This window comes from Antennarius striatus, chromosome 2 (genome assembly GCF_040054535.1).
Source record: "Antennarius striatus isolate MH-2024 chromosome 2, ASM4005453v1, whole genome shotgun sequence".
Classification (NCBI taxonomy): domain Eukaryota; kingdom Metazoa; phylum Chordata; class Actinopteri; order Lophiiformes; family Antennariidae; genus Antennarius; species Antennarius striatus.
Window position 1 is genome coordinate 23686881 of NC_090777.1, and position 22289 is coordinate 23709169.

General features: G+C 42.3%; 3 protein-coding genes across 5 annotated transcripts; 1 reads left to right on the forward strand and 2 right to left on the reverse strand.

The window, feature by feature from the left end:
- The first annotated feature begins 1445 nt into the window (after positions 1-1445).
- Positions 1446-8095, forward strand: cables2a (Cdk5 and Abl enzyme substrate 2a). 2 transcript variants are annotated; one of them, XM_068343566.1, is made up of 9 exons: positions 1446-2024; positions 2123-2215; positions 3962-4039; positions 4182-4281; positions 4378-4546; positions 4647-4744; positions 5554-5660; positions 5843-6047; positions 6718-8095. In XM_068343566.1, exons 1-9 carry the CDS (start codon positions 1471-1473, stop codon positions 6856-6858), a joined length of 1545 nt encoding a protein of 514 aa, XP_068199667.1. In that variant the 5' UTR covers positions 1446-1470; the 3' UTR covers positions 6859-8095. The 2 variants fall into 2 exon arrangements, with proteins under 2 accessions (XP_068199667.1, XP_068199675.1); XM_068343574.1 differs by lacking the exon at positions 3962-4039.
- Positions 8096-8141: 46 nt separating this feature from the next.
- On the reverse strand, positions 8142-13298 carry LOC137611046 (proteasomal ubiquitin receptor ADRM1-like). Of its 2 annotated transcripts, none has more exons than XM_068339033.1 (10): positions 13235-13298; positions 12527-12754; positions 12335-12451; positions 11976-12099; positions 11764-11850; positions 11568-11673; positions 11020-11261; positions 10310-10467; positions 9513-9615; positions 8142-8534 (listed from the first exon to the last, which is right to left on the reverse strand). In XM_068339033.1, the coding sequence occupies exons 2-10, from the start codon at positions 12734-12736 to the stop codon at positions 8431-8433; spliced, it is 1251 nt and encodes a 416-aa protein (XP_068195134.1). In that variant the 5' UTR covers positions 12737-12754; positions 13235-13298; the 3' UTR covers positions 8142-8430. The 2 variants fall into 2 exon arrangements, with proteins under 2 accessions (XP_068195134.1, XP_068195125.1); XM_068339024.1 differs by having other exon boundaries at positions 12527-12757; positions 13235-13296.
- A 681-nt stretch (positions 13299-13979) lies between these two features.
- On the reverse strand, positions 13980-21378 carry LOC137612727 (oxysterol-binding protein-related protein 2-like). The gene is made up of 14 exons (XM_068341403.1): positions 21237-21378; positions 20802-20945; positions 20636-20720; positions 20234-20309; positions 19638-19772; positions 19277-19374; positions 18993-19175; positions 18224-18331; positions 18045-18134; positions 17827-17953; positions 17214-17330; positions 16862-16985; positions 16649-16739; positions 13980-16071 (listed from the first exon to the last, which is right to left on the reverse strand). The coding sequence occupies exons 2-14, from the start codon at positions 20836-20838 to the stop codon at positions 15969-15971; spliced, it is 1374 nt and encodes a 457-aa protein (XP_068197504.1). The 5' UTR covers positions 20839-20945; positions 21237-21378; the 3' UTR covers positions 13980-15968.
- Between the last annotated feature and the right edge of the window lie 911 nt (positions 21379-22289).

Genomic DNA, 22289 nt, shown 5'->3' on the forward strand with positions numbered 1-22289 from the left:
TTACCCGTGCCAAAGTCCTTGTTTACTTTCGTCACTCACAAACAGATTGCATTCAGAGGTGACAAGCTTGACCTCCAATCTTCAGCATCCTTCTGAAATCTGGACCCCTGGCGCCTGGAGATTCGTTTTATTTGTTCGTGCAACTTGCAATGATTTTGCACTTTTTAAAAAAATTAATAAGCATAAAGCATCAATTTATTTAATTTAATTATAAGACATTTGTCACAGATTGTAGCGTCTAAGAAGGTAGATTGTTCTGATTGGATTGGTGTCTAAATTCCATCTCTATGTGAGTGGATCAGTGGATTAGTGGTTCTGAACTTGTCACCACTCCCTATCGTACATCCACAGTAGGTCTGCCTCCTCTCAACAGTTGGAATGACTCTAACATACACACACGCTTTGGCATGCTGTTAGAACTGTAATTTTCCGCAACTGTGAAGGAGAAAAGGTTCAGGATGTCCATCAGTCTCTGTTATTGATCACTTCCTCTCAGGATACGGAAAAGCTTTCACGCTTAAGCATCATGTTTGCAAGTCAAAGGGTTGTGAATTCAAAATTAAAATCGTGTGCAAACTCTCCCATTAGCTGCAACAAACTACATGGCCTTAGAAAAGAAGCCGGACCCAGAATGCAGATCGTTTCCTCAGAGTCACTTCTGCAGTAACAGATCAATGGCACCTTCAACAGGCCTGCACAAGCCAAAATAATAAGAAATTGTTGAAGCATGATGGACTTTGAGCCCAAGGACCTGAAACTGATGCTGCGTTGACAAGATACACCGCCAGGATTATGTGCACGCAGCTTGATCGAGTGAGTACTACAGGATGAACATCCCCTGCAGACTCAGCAGCAACAGTTCTGACAGATGAGGAGGCCAACATCCAACAGAATGACATCCTAGAGGTTGCATCTATCCATGAGGAGGAGAATTACTGCTTTAATCAAAGCTGATGGGATATAGTGGTTTTTGTTTCGCATATTCCACTTATTCAGCCTGAGGAATGCATGGCGCATACATTTCTTTTGTTGTTTTACATAGTTATGTAAGTCAGAAAATCATTAAAAGTTAATCAGGAAGAAAATATGCATTATTTACATTCAACACAAGCTACTAAACACAAGGAAATGAACAGGACGTTTTTAAAATCTTTTATAGTTTTATTACGGTTGAGGCTGAAGATTGAAAAAAAAATCAAAAGTATTTTAACCTAATATCAACCGTACAAATGAATTAGATTGTTCAATCATGTTTAGTCTGTGATGTCCCGCCCACTAGTGACCCATATCCAATCAACTACATGATGTTTCTCAATATGTGTATACCATCCAATCATCTGCGAAACTGAATCAGCGTTGCCGGCATAATTAATAATCATACAGCCAATGAGAATCTAGAAGGAGGCGGGGCTAACTCAACGTACCAGTCGCTCGTTTGCTTCGCTTGAAACGAACACATTTGAAACTAGAATGGCGACCGCAGTCTGCGGGCTGCAGGCTGCCGACCGGAAGAGTAAACAGTCAAAGACTCACCGAGAACACCGGCGGAAAGTGAAGGATTCCAGGAGGAGACAAGCGGCCCTGTTGTTCCTCAATAACATCTCCCTCGACGGGCAGCCCAATTGTCAGTTCAGCGACGGGAATAGCGACCGAGGGGCCGCGGAGGAGCACCGACTCGGGGACGGGGACAGCGGAGCCACTGTCGCGCCCCTGCCGGCGGACAGCCGCGGAGCAGCCGCGCGGGTGTCGGATCCGGCCCCGGCCGGTGGTAGCTCGTCCTCCAGCGTTCAGGGGGTGTTCAGTCCTGTCCGACCTTCTTCGGTGGTGTCTCCAGGACCTGCCGGGCCAGTTGTTTTGGGGGCCAACGAGGTGTTTTTGGAGCCTGGCTATGCGGCTGAGACGTCAACCCCAGACACCCCTCTGTCTCCGGTGTCCGCCGGACACCGGCCCTGCTCCCGGGTCAGATCCACGCCCGCAGCGCTGAGCCCAGTCCCGGCTAGCAATTCTCTGGATTCACGACAGAGGTGAGACTTCCGCGTTAAATAAGATCAACAGGTAAAACAAGGAGGTTTCTATTAATTCTCAAGCAGCATTTGTAACATTTCATCATCTTTTCCCTCAGGTTGAGGAATGTATCCGGTTCTCCTGGACCCAAGGTGCCAAAGAAAGTCCACTTCATCAAGAGTATGAGGCAGTATGACACACGGGGGTGTAGGTGAGTCTCCAGTCTATTCCACACATGCAGTTTACTGGCAAAATTCACTTTAATTCACCTTTTGGTGAGTTTAAACAGCTCACTGTAACAGATCAAGTGTTTCAGTTCTTTGTGAAGTATATGCACATAGTCATGACTGGATTTACGCTTCTGGCAGCATTCCTAAGGAATCTTAGAATTCCTCAGACATAAAGGCCTCCAGTTCTGGAATATATGAGTATTCCACATTCTTCAGATAGTAAGACTTTGTTTCATGGCTCTGTAGAACAAAATCCCTCACAATCTCTGAATGTTTTACTTTGAGGCTTTATAGGAATTGCTTATTAAAAATAGAGACTCCATTAGTCAGTAAATGTTTTATTAATTTTAAATCTGCTTTGAGCTATTGAAATGTGTCTTGTTTGATTTATCTATTGTTAAACTGGCGAAAAAAAATTGAATTCCACCAATAAATTGAATATATGGTGGCGGTTGTCTAATTTTACTTTCAACTGTATGTGTGGCATATTCATCAGGGATTTCTCTACGATAGGTTTAGTGCCAGAGAAATGTAAAAGTGAGCTCTGAAGTAGACCTTTAACTCATAAGCGGTGTTATTCACTTCCCTGCTGGTGTTGTAATAAGCAGCTTATCTCTGGCAGAGACTTAGTTTGGACCGCAGGGGAGCAGTGGCAGCACCGCCGCTGAGAGCTTTTGGTGAATTTAATCACCCTTGGAAGCTTTGCAAAAGCCCAAAGAGGTGCTGCGTGGAAATGGAACGCCGTGTTGCACCAACAGTAAGTTAACGCCACAGAAAGGCAGGCTGTCAGGAAACAAGAATGTGATAATGATTGGGTTCATTTCCCAACGCTGTGAAAACATTTCATGTATGTTTTCATACTTGCCAAAATTTGTCTTTTTACTCGTTTTTTTTTTTTTTTCTTCATTTCATCATCCCCACATCTCATCCCCTCATGCATCAAAATGTGTTGTGAGGTTTTTGTTGGCGTAAGCGAAACAGTTATGGAACCGTCTTGGCTTCCCCACTGTTTCAGTTTTTTTTAGCAGAAGTGGATTTAGGTGAATTTGTCTCCTGTGGGGGACTCGACCCGCGGCAGGCTGTAGGTCATTGATCAGTGTTTTGTGAGGAAGGGAAGCCTCTGGTCACGTTCTGTGGTTGTGGAGCCGTTACGTAGGTAGACGGCTTTGCTGAATGGGTCCATTAATGAGTTTCCAGTCCCGAGGTAAAACCATCTTTAGCTCCTTAGCCCCCGTTTGTTCCTTTCCTCTTCTAACGTTACCTTTTCAGTTACAGATCAGCTCGTCATTGGCCCGAAATGAAATGGCCTAAACTATTAATGTCAGTTATATATCAAAGCCTAAATTAAAAACAGGAGAAGTTGGTGTATTTTTCTCCTTGAAAATTAAATTTTTATCATTAATTCACCACCAAAAAATTTCCCATTTAAATTCCTTTTTCTCGACATTGTTTCAGCTCTATATAAACTCCCGACCTTCACTGTCCTCAACAAGAAAGGCTTAAAAGGCTCTTGGTTTACTCTCCTACTTCTACCGTTTGTCTTCTGACGGCTGTTTGGCATCAGTCGTGATGCACATCAACAGAAGTAGCTCCGTGACGGACGCTGCTGTCATGGCGGGTTCCGGCACAGATGGATATCGCCTGTACAGCAGCGGTGACGGTCACTGAGGCTCGCGGAGACTGACACGCCATCTGTTTTGTCTGCATGTACTTGCTGTGTCCTGCAGGATCGTGCTGATTTGTGCCAAGCGGTCGCTATACGCTGCTTTCTCAGTGCTGCCCTATGGAGAGAGCGCTCACCTCAGGTACAGCGAAAGCATCATCCCACGCAGAGAGCGCCCTCCTCTCATTTTTCTGTTCTCATCCTCCTCCTGTCTGATGGTTCTCAGGAAAGAACGGGGCGAATGGTTCTCATGTTGAAAATGACCTTGTCTGTGTTTCCCACAGCGATCCCAAGCTGGAGGCTCAAAGACAAAGACTGTCTTCCGTGGCAGCGGCTGACCTGCTTCCTTCGTTGGAGGGCGTGGAGCTGGGATCCTATGGCAAAGTAAACGACTTTCAGTCGTAGAGGACCATCAGGAGAAACAGAAATGCTCTCATCAGTCCGATAAACGCTGGATGTCTTTCATTCTTCCCTCCTCAGACAGTGTCCTACGCTCAGCTCCTCTATCCGACCAACGCCTTGGTGCGACAGAAGAGCGGCGGCGCCCTGGACAACGTTACAGCTCAAAATGCCCAGAACCGTTTCCGTGTCAACGGGCAGAGGAACTTCACGCCTGCTCGTCCAAACAGCGGCGCCACTCAAGAACAACGTAAGCCTCTGATTAAAGCTGAGGGACACGACAAAAACTCTTCACTGTTGATTCACCGACTCCTGATGGCGTTACACGTTTGGTTGTCTTTTGTTTTTAGTTGCAGAAGAGTTGACGGAGTATGATCCCAACCTGCTCAGTGACCCTCAGTGGCCCTGTGGGAGACACAAGAGGGTTCTGATATTTGCATCATATGTGGTGAGAGTTCCTTCTTCTCAGTCCATATCTTATACGAGGTTAAATATCGAGGTTACAGTCGTCGTTGTCCCATAAGAGGAGTTCCTGCTTTCTGTAACCAGGTTAGACGATTACAGCATCGACCCCCGAGGGCCCTGCAAAGGATGAACTACAGAAAATAATTGGATGATTCACAGTAGAATTAATAGTTAGAATTAAAAGTGTGGCTAAACCTGAAACGGTTTACAAAGCATCAAATTACATGAAGAATAAGAGGCAACAGAGGAGGCTGTCAAATATTTTTATGATCTATTTCAGCTGCATGCTTTCCTATTTGAATACAGACTTTAACACACTTAACACTGAACTAAAACTTTGATCATTTCAGCTTTCAGGATGTAGTCTCCTCTTTCATTCTTGTTGCTAACTCTTAATACTTTTCCTGGGCTGAAAGCAGGACGTTTAAGTTTGCAACTTAATTTAATTTCTCATCAGTTAATCCATCCATTTATTCCTTTAATTTATTTTACAATCAAAAATAAACGTGCTGCCGGGAGCTACTTACATAATGTGATGTAATTATAGGCTTGCAGTCTGGTTTTTCATTGTAGCTTAAGCACGATTGTAAACCTGATCGAATTGGATTCTATTGATCTCATTAAACTGCATAAAATTGTCAAAATTGGGTTTGATAAACCGCACAGAAGCCTGAATGCAGCCATTGTTTGCTGCTGAATGAATGTTGGATTCATTTTTGTGGAGGCGATGGATGTTAAACGACTGAAGACAGGCTGACGGTTTACCGACCGGTTTGTTTTTCCTCTCTGCAGACGACTGTGATCGAGTACGTGAAACCGTCTGACCTGAAGAAGGACATGAACGACATTTTCAAGGAGAAGTTTCCTCACATCAAGCTGACTCTGAGCAAGATAAGAAGGTATGGATTTATCTCCTTCCCCCTCGGAGCGTTACGGTCTCCACTAAGACTCTTTTGAAGGATGAGCCTCGTGGCCTCTCATGTTTCCTTTTTTTTTTTTTTTTTTAAATCTGGTCAGACAGTCTACCCTGTCTTTGAAAACTGATGAGCAAACTAAATTCCTCCCCTCTCCTCTCCGGCAGTCTGAAGAGGGAGATGCGGGCGGTGAGCGAGGAGTTTGGTTTGCAGCCCGTCACCACGGCGATGGCGTTTGTTTACTTTGAGAAGCTAGTGCTGCAGGGTCGCCTCAACAAGCAGAACAGGAAGCTCGTGGCGGCGGCGTGCGTGCTGCTGGCAGCAAAGATCAGCAGCGATCTGAGGAAACCAGAAGTCAAACAGCTCATCGACGTAAGTAAAGTTTCCACGGGAACAGAAGCATGAAGTCACACAGCTCACCCTCCTCACGCAAACTAGCAAGATGGAAAAACCTGTAACAGCTGTCACATGATTAGACCTGAAACTAGGAAAGCGTCCGTCCTTCATGGAGAGTTAACTTTGTTTCTGTACAGGAAGTCAGATTTAGGCAGCAGGAAACCACAGACTGAACAACGGCTCAGGTTAGAATTCCTGCTCTAGCGTTCTTGTTCTTTAACAAATATTAACCCTTGTTAAAAACGCCCGCAGGCGAGCTGGCAGAGTGTCAAAGAACACACGAAAGTACCCGCAAATATCAACACCTGCTGACAGTATCTTGACAAGAAAATACAATGACCTCAGATGATTTTAGTCCAGCTGCAATGATGGAATAAGTCATTAGATCAGACGAGGCCAACCCGCACGTCTTATCCATAACACACCCTGAGCACAGTTCATGTTCATAAAACAAAAGCAACGTCAGAAACGAGAAGAAACCCCCTGGATCCATCCTTCCGTATAGATCCGCATCGAAAAGCGATGAAAGGCAAACACAGAGTGTATTTCACAGCCAAGTTATCACCAACGCTAATGTTTCTAGTCTCTAACCACATCACGTCATGTGACCCGTCGATCTCTTCTTTCTCGTTTCTCACGTGAGCAGAAGCTGGAGGAGCGTTTCCGTATCAACAGACGAGAGCTGATTCCTCTGGAATTTCCGGTGCTGGTTGCCTTGGAGATGGGACTTTACCTCCCCGAGAGCAAGGTCATGCCGCACTACCGCAGGCTGGTGCAGCAGGGTTAGATGGGATTGTGTGTGTGTGTGTGTGTGTGTGTATGTGTGTGTGTGTGTGTGTGTGTGTGACCAGTTCATAAGCTGTGTATTTAATTCCTGTCAGTTGTGGCTTCAGTCACTCAGTATATGAAGAGTAACTAGTTTACAGTCGTCGGCATGTCTGTAGATCTCGTCCAGTGTGTGTTCGTGTGACGTTGTCACGTTGATGGGGTCGTGAGCTGTACGTTAGAGACGTCTAATGAGCACGTTAATTGTGCTTTTTGTTTCTCGTGGCCCTTTTTAGTACGTCCTTTTTTTTAAAAAAGGAATCCGAAGCTGTGACATTTGTAGTAAACTATTCCGCACCTTTATCATCACTATACACAACCAGTGTTGTATTATTACACATGATAAAGAACCGCATGGTTGATTTTTAAATGCCTTTTAAACCCACTGTGACATGGATTCATTTTTTGCCATCAAGACAGACATGATACTGTAGATTGTGTGCATTGTGACATGTCTATCACAAGAAAGTGGCCTTTAATTTGTCTATTTGATATTCTCACTGTTTGTCCTCCAATAATCCAGCCACATTTTTATTTCTTTTGTTTTTAAACAGAAACTGTTGTTTGAGACTTCAATGTAAGTTTAGTCTTATTTAAAACAGAGGTATATTATTTATAGCAAAAAATGTGCTTTTTGGTATTTTGATATTTCTTGTTGTTACCCAGGGATACGTGTTTGTAAAATGCACTGGAAGTTACTCCTCAATAGTCGGACTTGTGGTCGTTGTATTTTTCATTTCTCAGGAATTTTACTTTCTGTCTCTCGATGCCTCACAAACCCAAAGAATTTGTTTCATCAGTGAAATCAGCTGTGCTTCACGGTAACTGTGTGATTGTGCGACTCTTGGCGTGGATGGATGAGCTGCTGCGTTAACCTGCTGAAGTACTTTTGGAGGTAGTCCTCAGATTTGGATGCCATTAGGCTGAAACTATGGGAAAAAGTGCCTGAAACTGCAGGGAAGTTGTTACCCATCTCCACCTGTACTGATATTCAGCTTTGACATTTTTTAAGTCTTGATAATCATAGATGTACTAGTGATTTATTTTATTTTGTGTGTCTAAACTACTGAAAAATAAATGTCCAAATAGATGTGATTGTAGAAAAATGTTGTATTTGTGTGTTTTTTGTCAAATGGGTGAAAAATTGTTTTCATACTGTCAAATGTTTTTGAAATATATTTTCATTCAATCAAATGGAATTTTGAGTCAAGGTCATTCATATCCATAATACACCACACTGTTCCTGATGTCCATCCGTTTGTTAAAAGGCAGCAAAATGATTTCTCGTGACACAATGTGAGAATGAAACAACAGATGGAGTTTGTCATTTTGATTTAGTGTTCCCTTGTGTTTACAGACTAGTAGCTGACATGCAGGTAGAACCAGGAGATATTAATCCAACACAACATAATCAGCAAAGGGAGACTTAATGACAGGTTCTAGTATATTAACCATAAACTTCATGCTTATTGCACTAGTTATAAAACAGCACAAACAGCTGAATAAATAAATTAAATAAAAGCCTTAATTGTTCTTAGTCCAAACTCATGTCTTCATCGTCGTCTTTCTTGTCTTTGGACTCGCTGTCCTGGTCAGACTTCGTCTCCGTTTCCATGGCCTTGGCGAAGGCTTCCACGTCTGCAGGGTGAAAGTGACAGAAAATTAGAGCTGCAAACAATTATTACATCTGTTGTCCATTATTCTTAATGGATGAAATGTCAATCCAACATGTTGACGGATTAAAAACACTGATCCTAATTAATAGGAGACAGGAACATTTTTAAAAAATAAAATTTTTCTTAAAATGAAATCTGACTAAATGTCGTTTTGAACAATAAGGGTAAAGAATTCTTCATTTGCTGGAAACAGCATTTAAACAATTAGCTTTTTTAGGCCTGTTTTTATTTATAGTTTTTATTTGTTTGAATTAAACTTTTCAATAAATCATATTTGACCCTGCTACTATAACAGGAGTCTAATTCCAGTTTAATAACACAAAGACACCTCCTGTCGAAGAAGAGCCATTTATTATTTATAGGTCCAGACGTTTATATTTAGACTCCTGTGGAGGCTCTGGTGTCGGCCTCCGGCCGTCCAAGGTCAGTGAACCGGGTCGGATCCTGGGTGGTTCTTTGATGAGCGCTATTTACAAGTTTATTTGCAAAGTCGTCTCAAAGCCGATATTCTGTCCCCGACCGTTTTTTTACAGCCCACATTTATCACAAAAGATCCGTGATGTGAAGAGTTAAGACGACTTCATTTACTGAAATTCAATATTTCTGTTTTCCAGCTGTTTTCATACAGATGACTGGTAACCATTCAAATGATGATGAAAAAATAAGACAAAAAACGCTGACTGTACAGTTGCTGTTATAAAAATGTATTGCAGTAAAAAGCAGATTATTTCTGTTTAGCCTGACTCTAAATGCAGGTCTTGTAAAAGTTAATATTGTGATAAATGTAAATATGCTTACACTTTGCCAGTCCTGTCAAACTCACACTGCTGTTAACACAGCAAATTTCTCAGTGTACTACCACCTCCCGTGTAAACATAAAAATGTTTTTTGTACTTAAGAAGCAAACAGTTTCTTTGCATGTCGTGGACTAAACACTGACCTCCTTTGTTGGCGGCGTCAACGGCCTCTGCAGGCAACCCAAACTGGTTCATTAGAGGCCCCAGCTGCCCCGACGCCAGAGCGCTGCTGAACATGCTCATAGCCTGCAAGCAGACAATAAATAACAAGCATGAGCACATTGACAATAGAGTCTTATAATTACCAGAGCGTAGCATCTCATTTCATGAGCAACTTCTGCGCCCGAAGGACGGACAAGTATTGAAAGTCAAAATCTCTCTGAAGATCGCAGCCGAGAGCAATTCATGCATTTATCAGCTCTGCCATCTGAATCTGCTGGCAAGTAAGACAAATAATCTGTTAAACGACCTTAAACGTCAAAAATGATCCATCTCGGTCTGTATTTCTAAAACAATTCTTTAAGATTGATTTTCCACTCAAATGGTTTGGCTGTGTGCAGGTCACGTTTGAGAAAAACAGGTTGTTTGTGTAAATTTAGGGTTATGGTTTGTGAGTCTGCTCAGTATTCTTATGTTACATGATTAATTCTCCCCATTAGACACTAAAACACTCCCAATTTGGACGTGTTTAAACTTCAACCAATCCCATCACTCCCTCCGTCATTGTCGCTCATACCTTTCAGCTAAATCACCCCCCCTACAATCCACCTGTCGGCTCTGGTTCAGGAAGTTAAAGAGAAATTCTTGTCAATCCCAAATGTCTGTGAGGAGTGATGAAGTCAGACCCTGGATGCCAAACTCCAAATACGCTCTCATGCTGTATTAAACAGGCTAAAAATCTGACTGAAACAGGCATGACGGCTGTTTGGACGGCGTCTACCTGTTGAAACTGAGGGGAGCTGAGTGTGTTGTGGAGCTCCTCTGTGCTCTGCAGCAGGGACTCTCCAGAGGGCAGGTAGGGCATCAGCCTCTGCTGCACCTCGGGGTTGGCCAGGATGGGAGCCATGACCTCGGGCGTCAGGACGCTGGTGAGATCCACTGGAGGAAACACACACCATCAACAAATCTGTCAGCAGGGTCCAGCACTAATCTGAAGTACAGCGCAGTGAGAAATATCAAGTCCATGTTTCTCATGTTGAACTGGATATTACTGTATGGACTTACAATGAATGTAGGTCAACTTGAAATATCACAGAGAGAGGAAAAAGAAATTCAAAAGAATTGAGGTTAGTAAAACTGAAGTAAAGAAAGAAAGAAAGAAAAGGGTGTTTCTACATCTCCACATTACTAACAATTTAAATTGTGTGTGTGTGTGTGTGTGTGTGGTAATAATACTCTCAATATGAATCTGTGTGTGAGGTAATATATAGGGATCAATAAAGCAGGGAGGACAGTTCTGTCTCATGTTCCCACCACAGTAAAATTAAATCAGAACATTCCTGCTTCAGGAGAAACCGACTTCATTAAATGCAAAAGAAAGAGCCTCACAGTCTGCTGCGTTCACACTGTGAGCTGCAATTAGAGTGGAATCAGTTACGTTTTTCCCTCCGGTGGTTATTGGAGTTCTTCCCGTCTCCTGTTTTTCCTCACCTCCCTGCGCACCGGCAGGAACGTTCATGGTGGCCAGGATGCTCTGCAGGTCCCTCAGCTGGATGGGCTGCGTGGGGTTGGCCGCCCCCGCTGCCAGAGAGGACGCAGCAGGAGTGGAGGGGGTGGTGGCTGGGGGGGAGGCAGTCGAGGTGGCGGAAGGGGTGATGGGAGTGGTCGGAACCTGAGAGGAGCCGAGGCGGCTGGTAGCAGAGGTAGAGGTGGGGGTGACGGCGGTGGATGGACTGAAACGTGAAAGAAAAGAAGTTCGGTTAACCTGAGATCAGTAAAAGTTAACTGACTTCTAACGATTGAAACAATATTTGTTATGTGTGAATAGAGCCTGGAAATTGTTTCCTGATTGGTCAGAATAAAAGTTTTTTATCTGGTGATGATGTACAGAAAATAAATCTTTCTTTTACTTCCTCTGTTCTTGAGCTCTTCTACCCTCATCCATTATTGTTGCCACTTGTTTTCCACAGCAGCATCACTTCTCAAAGAGTTTTCATAAAAGATTGAAGCTTATTGGACGTTGAACGGGAATGAGACACCTGGTGGTGGAGTTACTGGCTGCAGGAACGCTGCTGCTGCTGCTACTGCTGCTGCTGCTGCCCAGAAGATTGGCCAAGCCTGGACCGGCGAGCGCCCCGAGACCGCCTGACAACCACAAAGAAACCTGGATCGTTCATAAGATGTCTCCCCCTTTGTCTAATAACCTGCATACATTTAAAAAAAAAAAGGACTTACCAATGCCTCCTAGTCCAGTTGGTCCAATCAGCTGCATGAGCTGGTTGTGACTCATGTTACCCAGAAGACTTTGCAGACCGCCTTCCCCTTAACATTAGACAGGAATAGGTGACATTTAGTCTCAGATATTTGATTTCTTGATGATTTAAGAGAAGTTCAGGATGTTTAACATAACAGGGAACCAAAAAAATCAGCGATGTAGAATCTGTTACCTCCGAGAGCAGACAGGTCATGTCCTCCGCTGCTGCCACTACCCAGAGTTCCAGGCATGGGGGGATTGTTGATGTACTCATTCACTTTTCGGCAGTTCTCTTCATCCTTGTCGGTCTTTGGCTCCTGAAATCAAAAAGCCTTATTTCTGCAGTGATGCCTTGACTATCAAGAGTAAAGAGAATTTTTTAAAAATGCCAATATTAAGAAAACTAAAACATATACACTACTGGTAATAAAAACATGATTATAATGTGAAATGAGGGCCTATTTGTTGAATGATTAAGATGATATTACATGATTTGACACGAGACAGATTCCATCAAAGCAACATCAACATCAGGTGTGAACCCCCCAATACCTGCATCCAGAAGAAGAGCCTTTTGGATCCAGCTTTAAACTTCAGAACATAAACTCGTCCAGTGGTGCACTGGTTCACCCGCTTGAACTCACAGTCATCAGGGAAGATGATCAGATCCTAACATGAGACATTAAAGACGATCAATACCAGAAAGTCAAACACGGGTAAAGTACTACAGACTGTGTCACCAACATCATCGACGTTCCCTGTAGTCCGATCCTTCCAGCAGAAGTGGATGAGGGAGTCGTCCGTCTGCTGAATGTACACCTGACCTTTGCGCTTGTCCGGGGTCACCGTGCTGCCCTTCATGGTCATCTTACCAGCGCGAAACTCCACCAGGTACTTGCTGGAGGAGCCGCGGGACCCAGACACCATGCTGGGGAACAGAGCTCCAGAGGCCATGATGAGGAGGAGGACAGACTGCTGGAGGAAGGCCACAGCCAGTTATAAACAGAAACACAGGCGGTGGGGTGAAGGACAGCAGCTGATGGCCGGAGCTGTGAGACTGCTGTCACTCCATGTTACTGAAGAGATCATGTTTTGAATGTGTTTTTAAATGGTGGATACTATTTCCCCCATTCATTCAATATATTTTATAGCTGATATTATCTTGCTATTAGCTCACAGGTTCAAAATCGACACATAAATGACTTGACTAAAGTATAAGATGATGAATATTTGACTGGGATAACAGGAGCTCCCAATGAATTAGCTCCAGCTCCCCCAGTAGCCACAGATGACTCTGCATCCTGTAGCTAGCAGCAGGTTTCCAGCTCTGTTCGGTCGCCATAGTGACGCAATCTCACGTTTCATACAAGAAAAAACTAAATAACAGCCCGGTGAAAATGTTAAAACATTACGACATATTTAAATCAGCTGTTTATAATTGTATTTACTCACTGAAATATCGCTCAGCCGGAGAACACACCAACACACGCACACACAGAGGATGATGACGATTGGCTGGCTGCCACCGGTGCTTCAATGTCATTGGTCGAGCCATGTGTCAATCAAGCGGCTGTAAATCAACTGCGCGTGCGCGTTAGGGACGGCACTATGGCTGTCACTGAAACTACAGGTTTGCTACGACGATCAGATAATCATGGTATTTAATTCTATTAATTTAATTTGAAAACGCAAATTTTTAATCTGAAATTTATGTTTTCTCATTTTTTAAAAACATTTTAACTGTTTAGACTGTATGAACACTAATCCTTTGAAAAATATGTTAACATACTGTATATGAATTGATGGAAATATTCCTACAGCTGTTTTCTTTACATTTTTTATTTATTTCAATTGCATTGTTTTTGATTTTTCAAACTCTAATTTTTAAAAAAAATATAGCCATCATTTAGATATCTTATTTCTACATTTCAAACAATTTTTCCTATGTTGTGAATAAACATTTAACTATTCAGGCTATATGAATACTCATCCTTTGGAAAATATCAAATATTAACATATATTCATGGATGGAAATATTGCTACACCTGTTTTCTTTACAATTTACAGAAATAGTCTGAAGAAAGCCTGGGGTAGTAACCCCTCGAGGGGCCAGTGGTATAAATATGACAACCCTAGTGTCATAAGACAGCTAACAGTCAAAAATGATCATGTGAAATAAAAATCTAACACATCTGTGTAGTTTTGATAGTCCATAATTTATTTCTCAAATAGGTCATGTATGCATATGGTCATATGTCTGTAACAGTATGATGAGGATAAACACAAAATGAATGAACAAACAATGTAAACATTTTAAACAGATGCTAGACAAATCAAGAGGGCAAAAAGAAAACCATCAGACCCAGCCTGCACCTTCGAGTGTCTGCTGGCCTCGCAAAGTGCTTTGAATTCAAAATGAAGATGAGAGCAGCTGGGGAAAAACATGATGGATATTTCACTATACAACATGTGCAATGGACTGTGGGCATTCAAATGTGCAGTCTATGCATGGTTAGTGCTGTCGACCAAAAAAAAAGCTTCTCTGCAATGTTACAAATGCACTGCCAGTACGCAAGCAACACATTATGCGCAAATGACATTCATTAACTGCTGCCTCTTTAGTGTCTGACGCAGTGGTTGCAAGCTAAAGAGCGACTAAGTGTTTTATTATTCACATTTCAGGAGGGCAGACTGGGTTGGATCAGTTTGCATAGGTTTACAAAGGCTGAAGTGTCCTGTTTTGTTTGCTGCTACTGTGTCGGAGGAGACATGACTCAGGGCATTAAACTGGAAAGTCTGAGAACATTCAGAGTCACTTGTCCAAGTGTAGAAAAAAAAAAGTCTATAATTAGGAATCAGTTTGACAAAGCTCTCTCTTAAACTTCAAGCTGTGATGCAGAGGGAGAGACATGAGCCACAATGTGTTCCTATTCCTTCTCAGAGTCATGACTCAGTCAAGAATACATGATTTTCGGATCAAGCGACACACACTCTCCCCCAGGATTATTTTAAAAACAAAGCTGCTCAGAAATCACACACTACCTTGTAACTCTAGAACCAGCCTGAGAAACATCCCATTCTTTTTTAAATTTGTTCTGTATCAAAAGAATCAATCATTATCTGCAGTACATCATTGAGCACACTGCAAACAGGAAGCAATAACAGCTAATCCAGCGAATGGTAAAAACATGCCAAAATGTAAACACATACAGACTGAAAATCAGAGTTCAAGTTGCAGCCCACAGCTTTCTAGCTAACTGACTCCATGGCAACATGATGTTTCTTGTAGTTTTAAATCTGTCAACATGATTATACCCCAAATCCAAAGTAAAAGAAAGTAGGACTATTATTTAAAATGTCCCTTCCACAGGGACCTTTTAGAGTCAGACTGCTTTAGCCTTGTCTGTTGTTTTATGTGAATTCTGTACATACTGAGTGCATTAAGGTTTTTATGGCTTTAACTTTGAGTGATAAACCATAACGGTGACCGGGCATGCACCAGTTATGATACACTTCATCTATGTTACCATGGACAACGACATAATGTACCAACAACATGGGTTTACCGTGTCAGTAAACATGGTTCTAAGCAGCTTTAAACTCTACTGTACGTCTCTATTCACAGATCACACGCGAGACGTTTCAGGATGTTTTAACTAAAAATAGACATCTAATATTCAAATAGGTTTTATATAAAATTAAGCGACGTGTTTTAATAACCCCTGATATTTAAATGTAACTGGATATAAGTGTGTGGTGCATCTAAAAGTAACGTCAAGATCGAGTACCTGAACTATAAGTGAATACGTCTTCTAAAGTCAGAGCTTCTTGACCTGCAGCAGCATGGTCTGACAGGCGTGACACCATCCACAGGTGAGTAACATACATGTGGACTATTGTGGTCAGAATATATTTATTAGGCCATATAAAGATGACGTTTGTTGTCAAAATGTACAACAAGTAAACTCTAAAATTCTCCTTAATATAACAACTCTCCTGTGCGCGAGGTTCACAGTAATGATCTGATAAAGTTGTCTGATAATGTTTTTGATATCGGCCTTTCGTTTATTCACAGAGACACGGTACCAGTGAGCGTCTGAACACCACAGACACACAAATATTAGATGCTGAGAAATAAAGTGAATCCTATCAGAAAGGAGATCTTATCAACCGAGCACCTCCAGTGTCAATAGATGTTGGGACAGTCAGTGTAATTCCTGTCGAAGTACCCGCCTGTGTAGAGCCAGTCCTCGGCTCCTGTGTGAGGGTTTGTTCCCTGCTGAAACCACCTGAGGAGACACAAATCATGAGAGAACAGTTCCACCCGCATGAATGCCAGGGCTGTGTTATTTCACGCATGAATGCTGACCTTCTGAATGTGGCCTAGATGGCAAACATGGAGGGGATACTGATCTCATTATTGCTGGGAAAGTTTTTGGTGAGCTATTTTCACAACATAAGATGGAAATTTTTTTTTCGGAGATCTGACACAGTGAGAGAAGAGTTTCCTCTACTAAATGCCTTTATATTGTGTGTTTTTGAAGTGGTTGTGCTCCAGCTTTAAGTATTATTTAAATTAGTCCATCATGTGTCTGAAAATGTTACATACTTGTAGTTGTAGGATTGTTCTTATGATCACCATGAAAAAGCTGAATGGCATCGATAAATCAAATTTGGATCATAATTATGATTATGAACCAGTTACTTAAAGGGAAAAAGGTTTTCACATTTTTAAAGATCTCGTTTTTTTTGTCCTTTTCTCCATCTTATCCAACAAAAGTACAGCTTTCTTTTTGATTTTTCTAAATGGAATTTATTTGCAAGCTCCTAATAAAACACTTTGAAAAGTCACAAAGAAAGACACACCTGGTCATCCACTCCTCCTCATCCTTGTTGCGTTCTCTGCGTGACTTCCTTTGTTTCTCCTCTAACCGCTCCTTTTCTGCGCTCGCTGCATCTAGAAAAACACAAACACACGGATGAAGACGCTCCACCATCACGGAGGCTTTGGCTGGAGCAGTAAAACGTGTCCGAACAGTTCCAGATTGTCTCCAGGGCAAAAAGTCCAACTGGTATTACCTATGTCTCCATTTTCCATGGCTCTGACGTCGGGCCTCAGTCGGCAGTCTGTTGGCGCCAGTATTCTCTCCGTGTTGGGCTCCAACTCGTTCAGTGTCATGGCAAAGCTGGTGAAGTTATACATCTATACAGTGGGGATGAAACTTAGCTCGTGAGATTAAATCCCAACTCTTTTTTATAACACTCTCTTGTTTTCAAGTGCCCCCCTTTTGACTCTCCCCTGTATTGGTCAAAATCATTTATCGGGGAAAAGATGGACGCTGCTCATCATGTCATCAATACAAGAGTTACGATACGGGCACAACAATTATGACAGATATGTTGTGTATCTGTGTGTGTGAGAGCTAATGACCTGTGCTGAGTGAGCAGGCCGTGGTGTTATCCTCCACAGTAAGGCACTTCCTGGTATCACTGTCACCGTTTCTTGAACTTCAGGCATCTCATCTTCATCACCTTCACAACTATGTTCCTACACACACACACAGACACAGTAAATAACATCATCAAACATGGGCTAGCGAAGCTAACGCTTACGGCACGTCCAGAAGATGTGCAAACAGGTGATTCACAGAACTACAGTTGCCACAAATTCAACACGTTTCTCAAGCAACAATGCATGTCATTGCAAGGCATTATGGGTTAGTGCTGGCAATGAACTAATCATACACTCGGAACATAACTTGAAATAGACAATAGCAGTAGCACACTACAGATACCAAATACGCTTTTACCTTACCTTCTACTAATGCCACTGCATGTTATTGTGAAAGGAGAAAATACCATTGAGAAACAAATTTAGAGCAATGAGTAAAATTCACAGGTTACCTGACATCGAAAGACAAATAAAAAAAAACATGTTAAGACAAATGTCAGAACAAAATCCAAGCAGCATCACATCATGTGAGGAAGATCAGATGTTAGTTTGCTGAGAGGAATCTTCTGGATCCGAGTTGAACGTCACTCACAGGTTTCTGCGTCCTCGAGTCTCCTGCCGTCTTCTTGTCTGATTTCTTGAAGGCTTCGTAGACTTTGGGATCTACGCTGTACATGCACTCCGTCCATTTCCCATAAATCACTCGATGCTTCTTCTTACTGATCAGATAGAAAGAAAATTTCAATTAAATTGAAACAAGAGGAATCACAGCTGTGGTTATAAACCCCTTTCTTGCAGTTGTGCTCTCACCTTTTGTCCTGGATATAACCTTCTACTTTATGCAGCTCTTTGCCAAACATGCCACAGGGTTTGAAGTTCAGCACGCACTTGTCTCCCGTGCTGATGAGTGAAGCACAAAATCAACTTGTAAAAAAACAATCAATTATCTATCCAGTTTAAATCTGACAGCTAAATTCTTGTCACCATACCTGTGGTTGACTATCTCTACAGTTCCATACTGCTCAATCCAGAGCTTCCCCAAGATGATATTACGCACACAACACATCGGGTTCGTCCATGTGTAGGCCTCTTTATGTCTGGAACAAACACATTCACTTTGTCATTAGAATAAATTATAAGAACTTCGTTTTTTAAACCCTTTTTATCAACAGTAGTTTGTAATTCTAAGGAGTTTTTATTAGATTGCTCTTAAGAGTAAATACTCTTCCAGCACCAGAGAAACCTTGAGTGACTGATCTGTAAGACGATTGATCCAGATTTATTTACACTGAAGAGTCGAACACCTGAATGAGGGTGTGAACACCTGAAGTGTTAGCGGTGTAAACGTTGGTCAACCGGAAAAGACAAAAAAGAACCAAAACGTGACTTTTTTTTTTTCTGCAATGAATGGGTGCTGCTATGACAACCATAGTCATGTTGATTGTATACAGAACATAAGCCTCTGGCTGCATTTTGTTCTGCTGTTCCTTTCAGGGAGCTTCTCAGAATTGTTTGGTCCAAAAACATCTGAACGCCTCCCCAAACAAACTAATGTCTTCATCAATGTTCAGTGTCAAAGGTCGCTTGAACTTTACATGTTTACGTATTTTTCAATATACAATTGATGTAAATATAAATGAGAAATATTTAAGATAGATTTAAGCAAAGAGTTATAATAAACAGTAAATCAAACCAAAAATTAAATGAAGCTAAATGCACAATGAGCATAAAGCGTTTGACATCGACTCGTGAACTCACTTCAGCAGCTCCAGCGTCATGACGCCTTTAGGCTCCGCCTCCACACTTTTCCCCCAGAACTTGAGTTTTGGGTAGATGGAACCATGAAACTCAAATTCCTGCTTCAGGGACTCGGCATGAAAGGCACTGACGGGGGGATGGTGGCTCACCTGCTCTGAAATCAATCTGTAGCCCTCATCCTCTCTAGAAAACCCATTTCAGGACATAAACAAATACAAACATATATTTATATCTGTATAACCTCAAAGCAGTTCTATTTCAGTAAAAGATACGAGCTCCAATACCTTATGAGCTCAAAAGTCTCCCCCAGTAAAGGATTAAAAGGCTTTCCAGTCCTCTCCCATTGAGATGCTACTGCCGAAACAGCAAACGCAGCAACAAGCTGTCACACAGAAACGAAGAAAATTAGAGCAGACAGCAGATTTTTTTACATGATAGTAAAACTTAAAGTCTTGGTATTTGGACTGTTTGTCACAAAAAACACTAATTTAGTTACAAATTTTGGTGATAATATTCAAACTTTGATACATGGAGAGACAAACTCTTAACTTATTTATGAAGAAAACAGTATTCATCCATCTGTGCACAGAACTGTCAAAAATAGAAAATAATAATAATCTTAAAGCCTTCAGTCATTTTTTTAACCTGCATGCGCTCCATGGAGTCAGACAAACTGCAGGCCTTGTGGATGAGGTGTGTGTGCTCCATGTATTCCGACATTCTCTGGAGAAAGCTCAGTGGCTCGTTGAACTCAACTGGCATTGCTATTTTAGACAACTCCTACAGGAGATAATGGAAATATCAACATACTGGACATACTGGATCAATGAGCAGACGCAACAGATCGAATACAAACAGAAAGGGAATTCAACAAGAGCACTGACTAGTTTTTGCGCAGTGACAAACTGCACAAAGTACAGGATAAAAAGTTTTATTCGTTGCATTCTGAAATTAATTTGAGCTACTGTATGTATTCTTTAAAATGACTGCAAATATAAGAAATTTTCCAAGACAATCACAGGCAGCTGAGCAGGAATAAGAACAAAGAGTTTAGCCATGCCTGATCTTCTGTCTGAGCAACGAAACCTAAGACATGCAAATATTATTCAGAGGAAGAAATTTCTGACTCCGACTAAACTTTTCTCAAAGCAAAAGTTAAGTTTAGAAATAGATTAAGTCGTCTGATTATCTTTACAGTATAAATGCTTCCGCTTTCCTATTTGGAAACAGCTGGGACTGACCATTCCGATGCATTTCTTCAGGATACTCCACACGCTGTAGTTGTTTCTGGAGATCATTTCGGCAGGCAGGGTTTTCCTGGAGCACATTTGCAAAAAAGAATATAAAAATGAAAAGAAATATTTGACTGCTTAGCTGCTTCTCAGGCACAAGGACTAACACCGTGTCATAGCGGAACAAAATGTGCTACTTCAAATTCCAGACGCTTTTCAAGTGGAAAATTCAGCTACAGTGAACACGCTCACTTTTTGATAATCTAAAAATGTGGTTGCACTGGTCTTTCCACTTCCGGGTGTGTTGTGTGTGTGTGGGGGGGGGGGGTATGAAACTGTCAAACCCCCAACGAGAAGACCACGATCGTGTGTCAACATGCACACATATAGTGAAAGCATGCATGTCCTCACCTGCGTTCCCACACACCATTCTCCTTCGAGTCGAACACCAGGGCATCTTTAAAGCTCACCTCACAGGAATCATCTGACTCCAGCCCTGATGGACAAACGTGGAAGATGAGATCCAACTGGACACATGATGTCTCACCTGTACAAAACCTCTATCAACTTGTCTCACCTGTCTCTGCGTCGTAAAACTCTTCCTCGCTGTTCATACTGAGTACAGAAAGTAACTGGACGTCACTCAGAAGTCATGCCTCCACCGCCGGCCTGTCCCTGCAGCCCAGCCGCTCTCCAAGCATCAGTCAGCCAGAAACAACACCTGCAGACGGCACAGACTGTTAGCAGTGCACCCCTGGAGCGTCATCGCAGCAAAGTTTTTAAGGCATTATATGGATTACAAAAAAGACTACTTCTACTGTAGCTGTCATTAGTTACCCTCCCTCAACAGAGCTGTGGCTGCTAGTTAGTTAGCAAGATCCGGCTAACTAGCCTTTAGCATCCAGGTTGCAATTAACTAAAAGGTCAGGTGGAAGATGGGCAGCAGAGATTAGCTCACGATATGAACGTAGACGCCAAGACGAAGATTTAAACACAATTTAAGTGAATATACCTGTGAATTGGGGCGAAATAAGAGCTCTAGAGGCGTAAAGTAGCGAAGAGTACAGTGGATCTGGAACAGGGCGGAAGTAGGCGGTAAGGACACCGTGATGGACAGGTGCGACAACCAATCAGAGCGAAGGGGCCAAGTTATTTTAGACACAAATACAAGACAGGAATTAAACATGAATTAGATGGACGTGACACGTCCTGTGTTTGTTAAATATTGATTAAATTAATTGATTAGTGATATACTATTTAGAGTTGGGGGGTTTTCAAATCTGTGACACGCACTGTTGTTATGGGCTTTGACGGATATCCCACTGGAACCCCAATGACAGTGTCTGTTTATCATTTCCATTTCTACGAAATAAATGGGCGTGTAGTGATTTTATTTTTGGTGAAAAAACTTTTTCTTGATGTATATTTTTATTTGCTTTACTTTACATTGTTGAGCTTGCTTCATGGGTCTGTTTCTTAGAACTTTTTTAATGACAGATGCACCGATGCACTGTAAATGACTGGAACCATTTATGACATGGGATAATGATTCGTGCCTAAATTAATCAAGGATTTCCATTAGTTGTACGTCCGATTACCAGTCAGCCACAGAAAAGCTGTCTGCAGCTGATAACATTTACAGGTAATGTCATGTTATTTCTCAAGCGACCCACAAGGTGGCAGCAATGTAAAACACACTTTATTGTCCACACGAACGGGGAAATTATCTTTTACGCACCTTGTTGTACATGCATATACAGGCCCCTATAAACACAACACACACCAGGGGCCTGCTGGCATGTAGTTAATCACACATGATTAATAACCACACATGACTGGGGGAGGCGGAGTGATGGGTCGCAATATTCGGGGTGCGCCCCAATGAGCAGCTTGTGGGGGGGACGGCGCCTTGCTCAAGGGCGCCTCGGCAGTGGCTGGGAGGTGAGCTGAAGCCCCCACTGTCAGCTCACACTCCGAAGATGTCTGGCGGGAGCGGGATTCGAACCACCGATGGCTGGGCGATTTCTGGTCCTAAGACGTTTGCTCTACGCATTCATCCCAAATA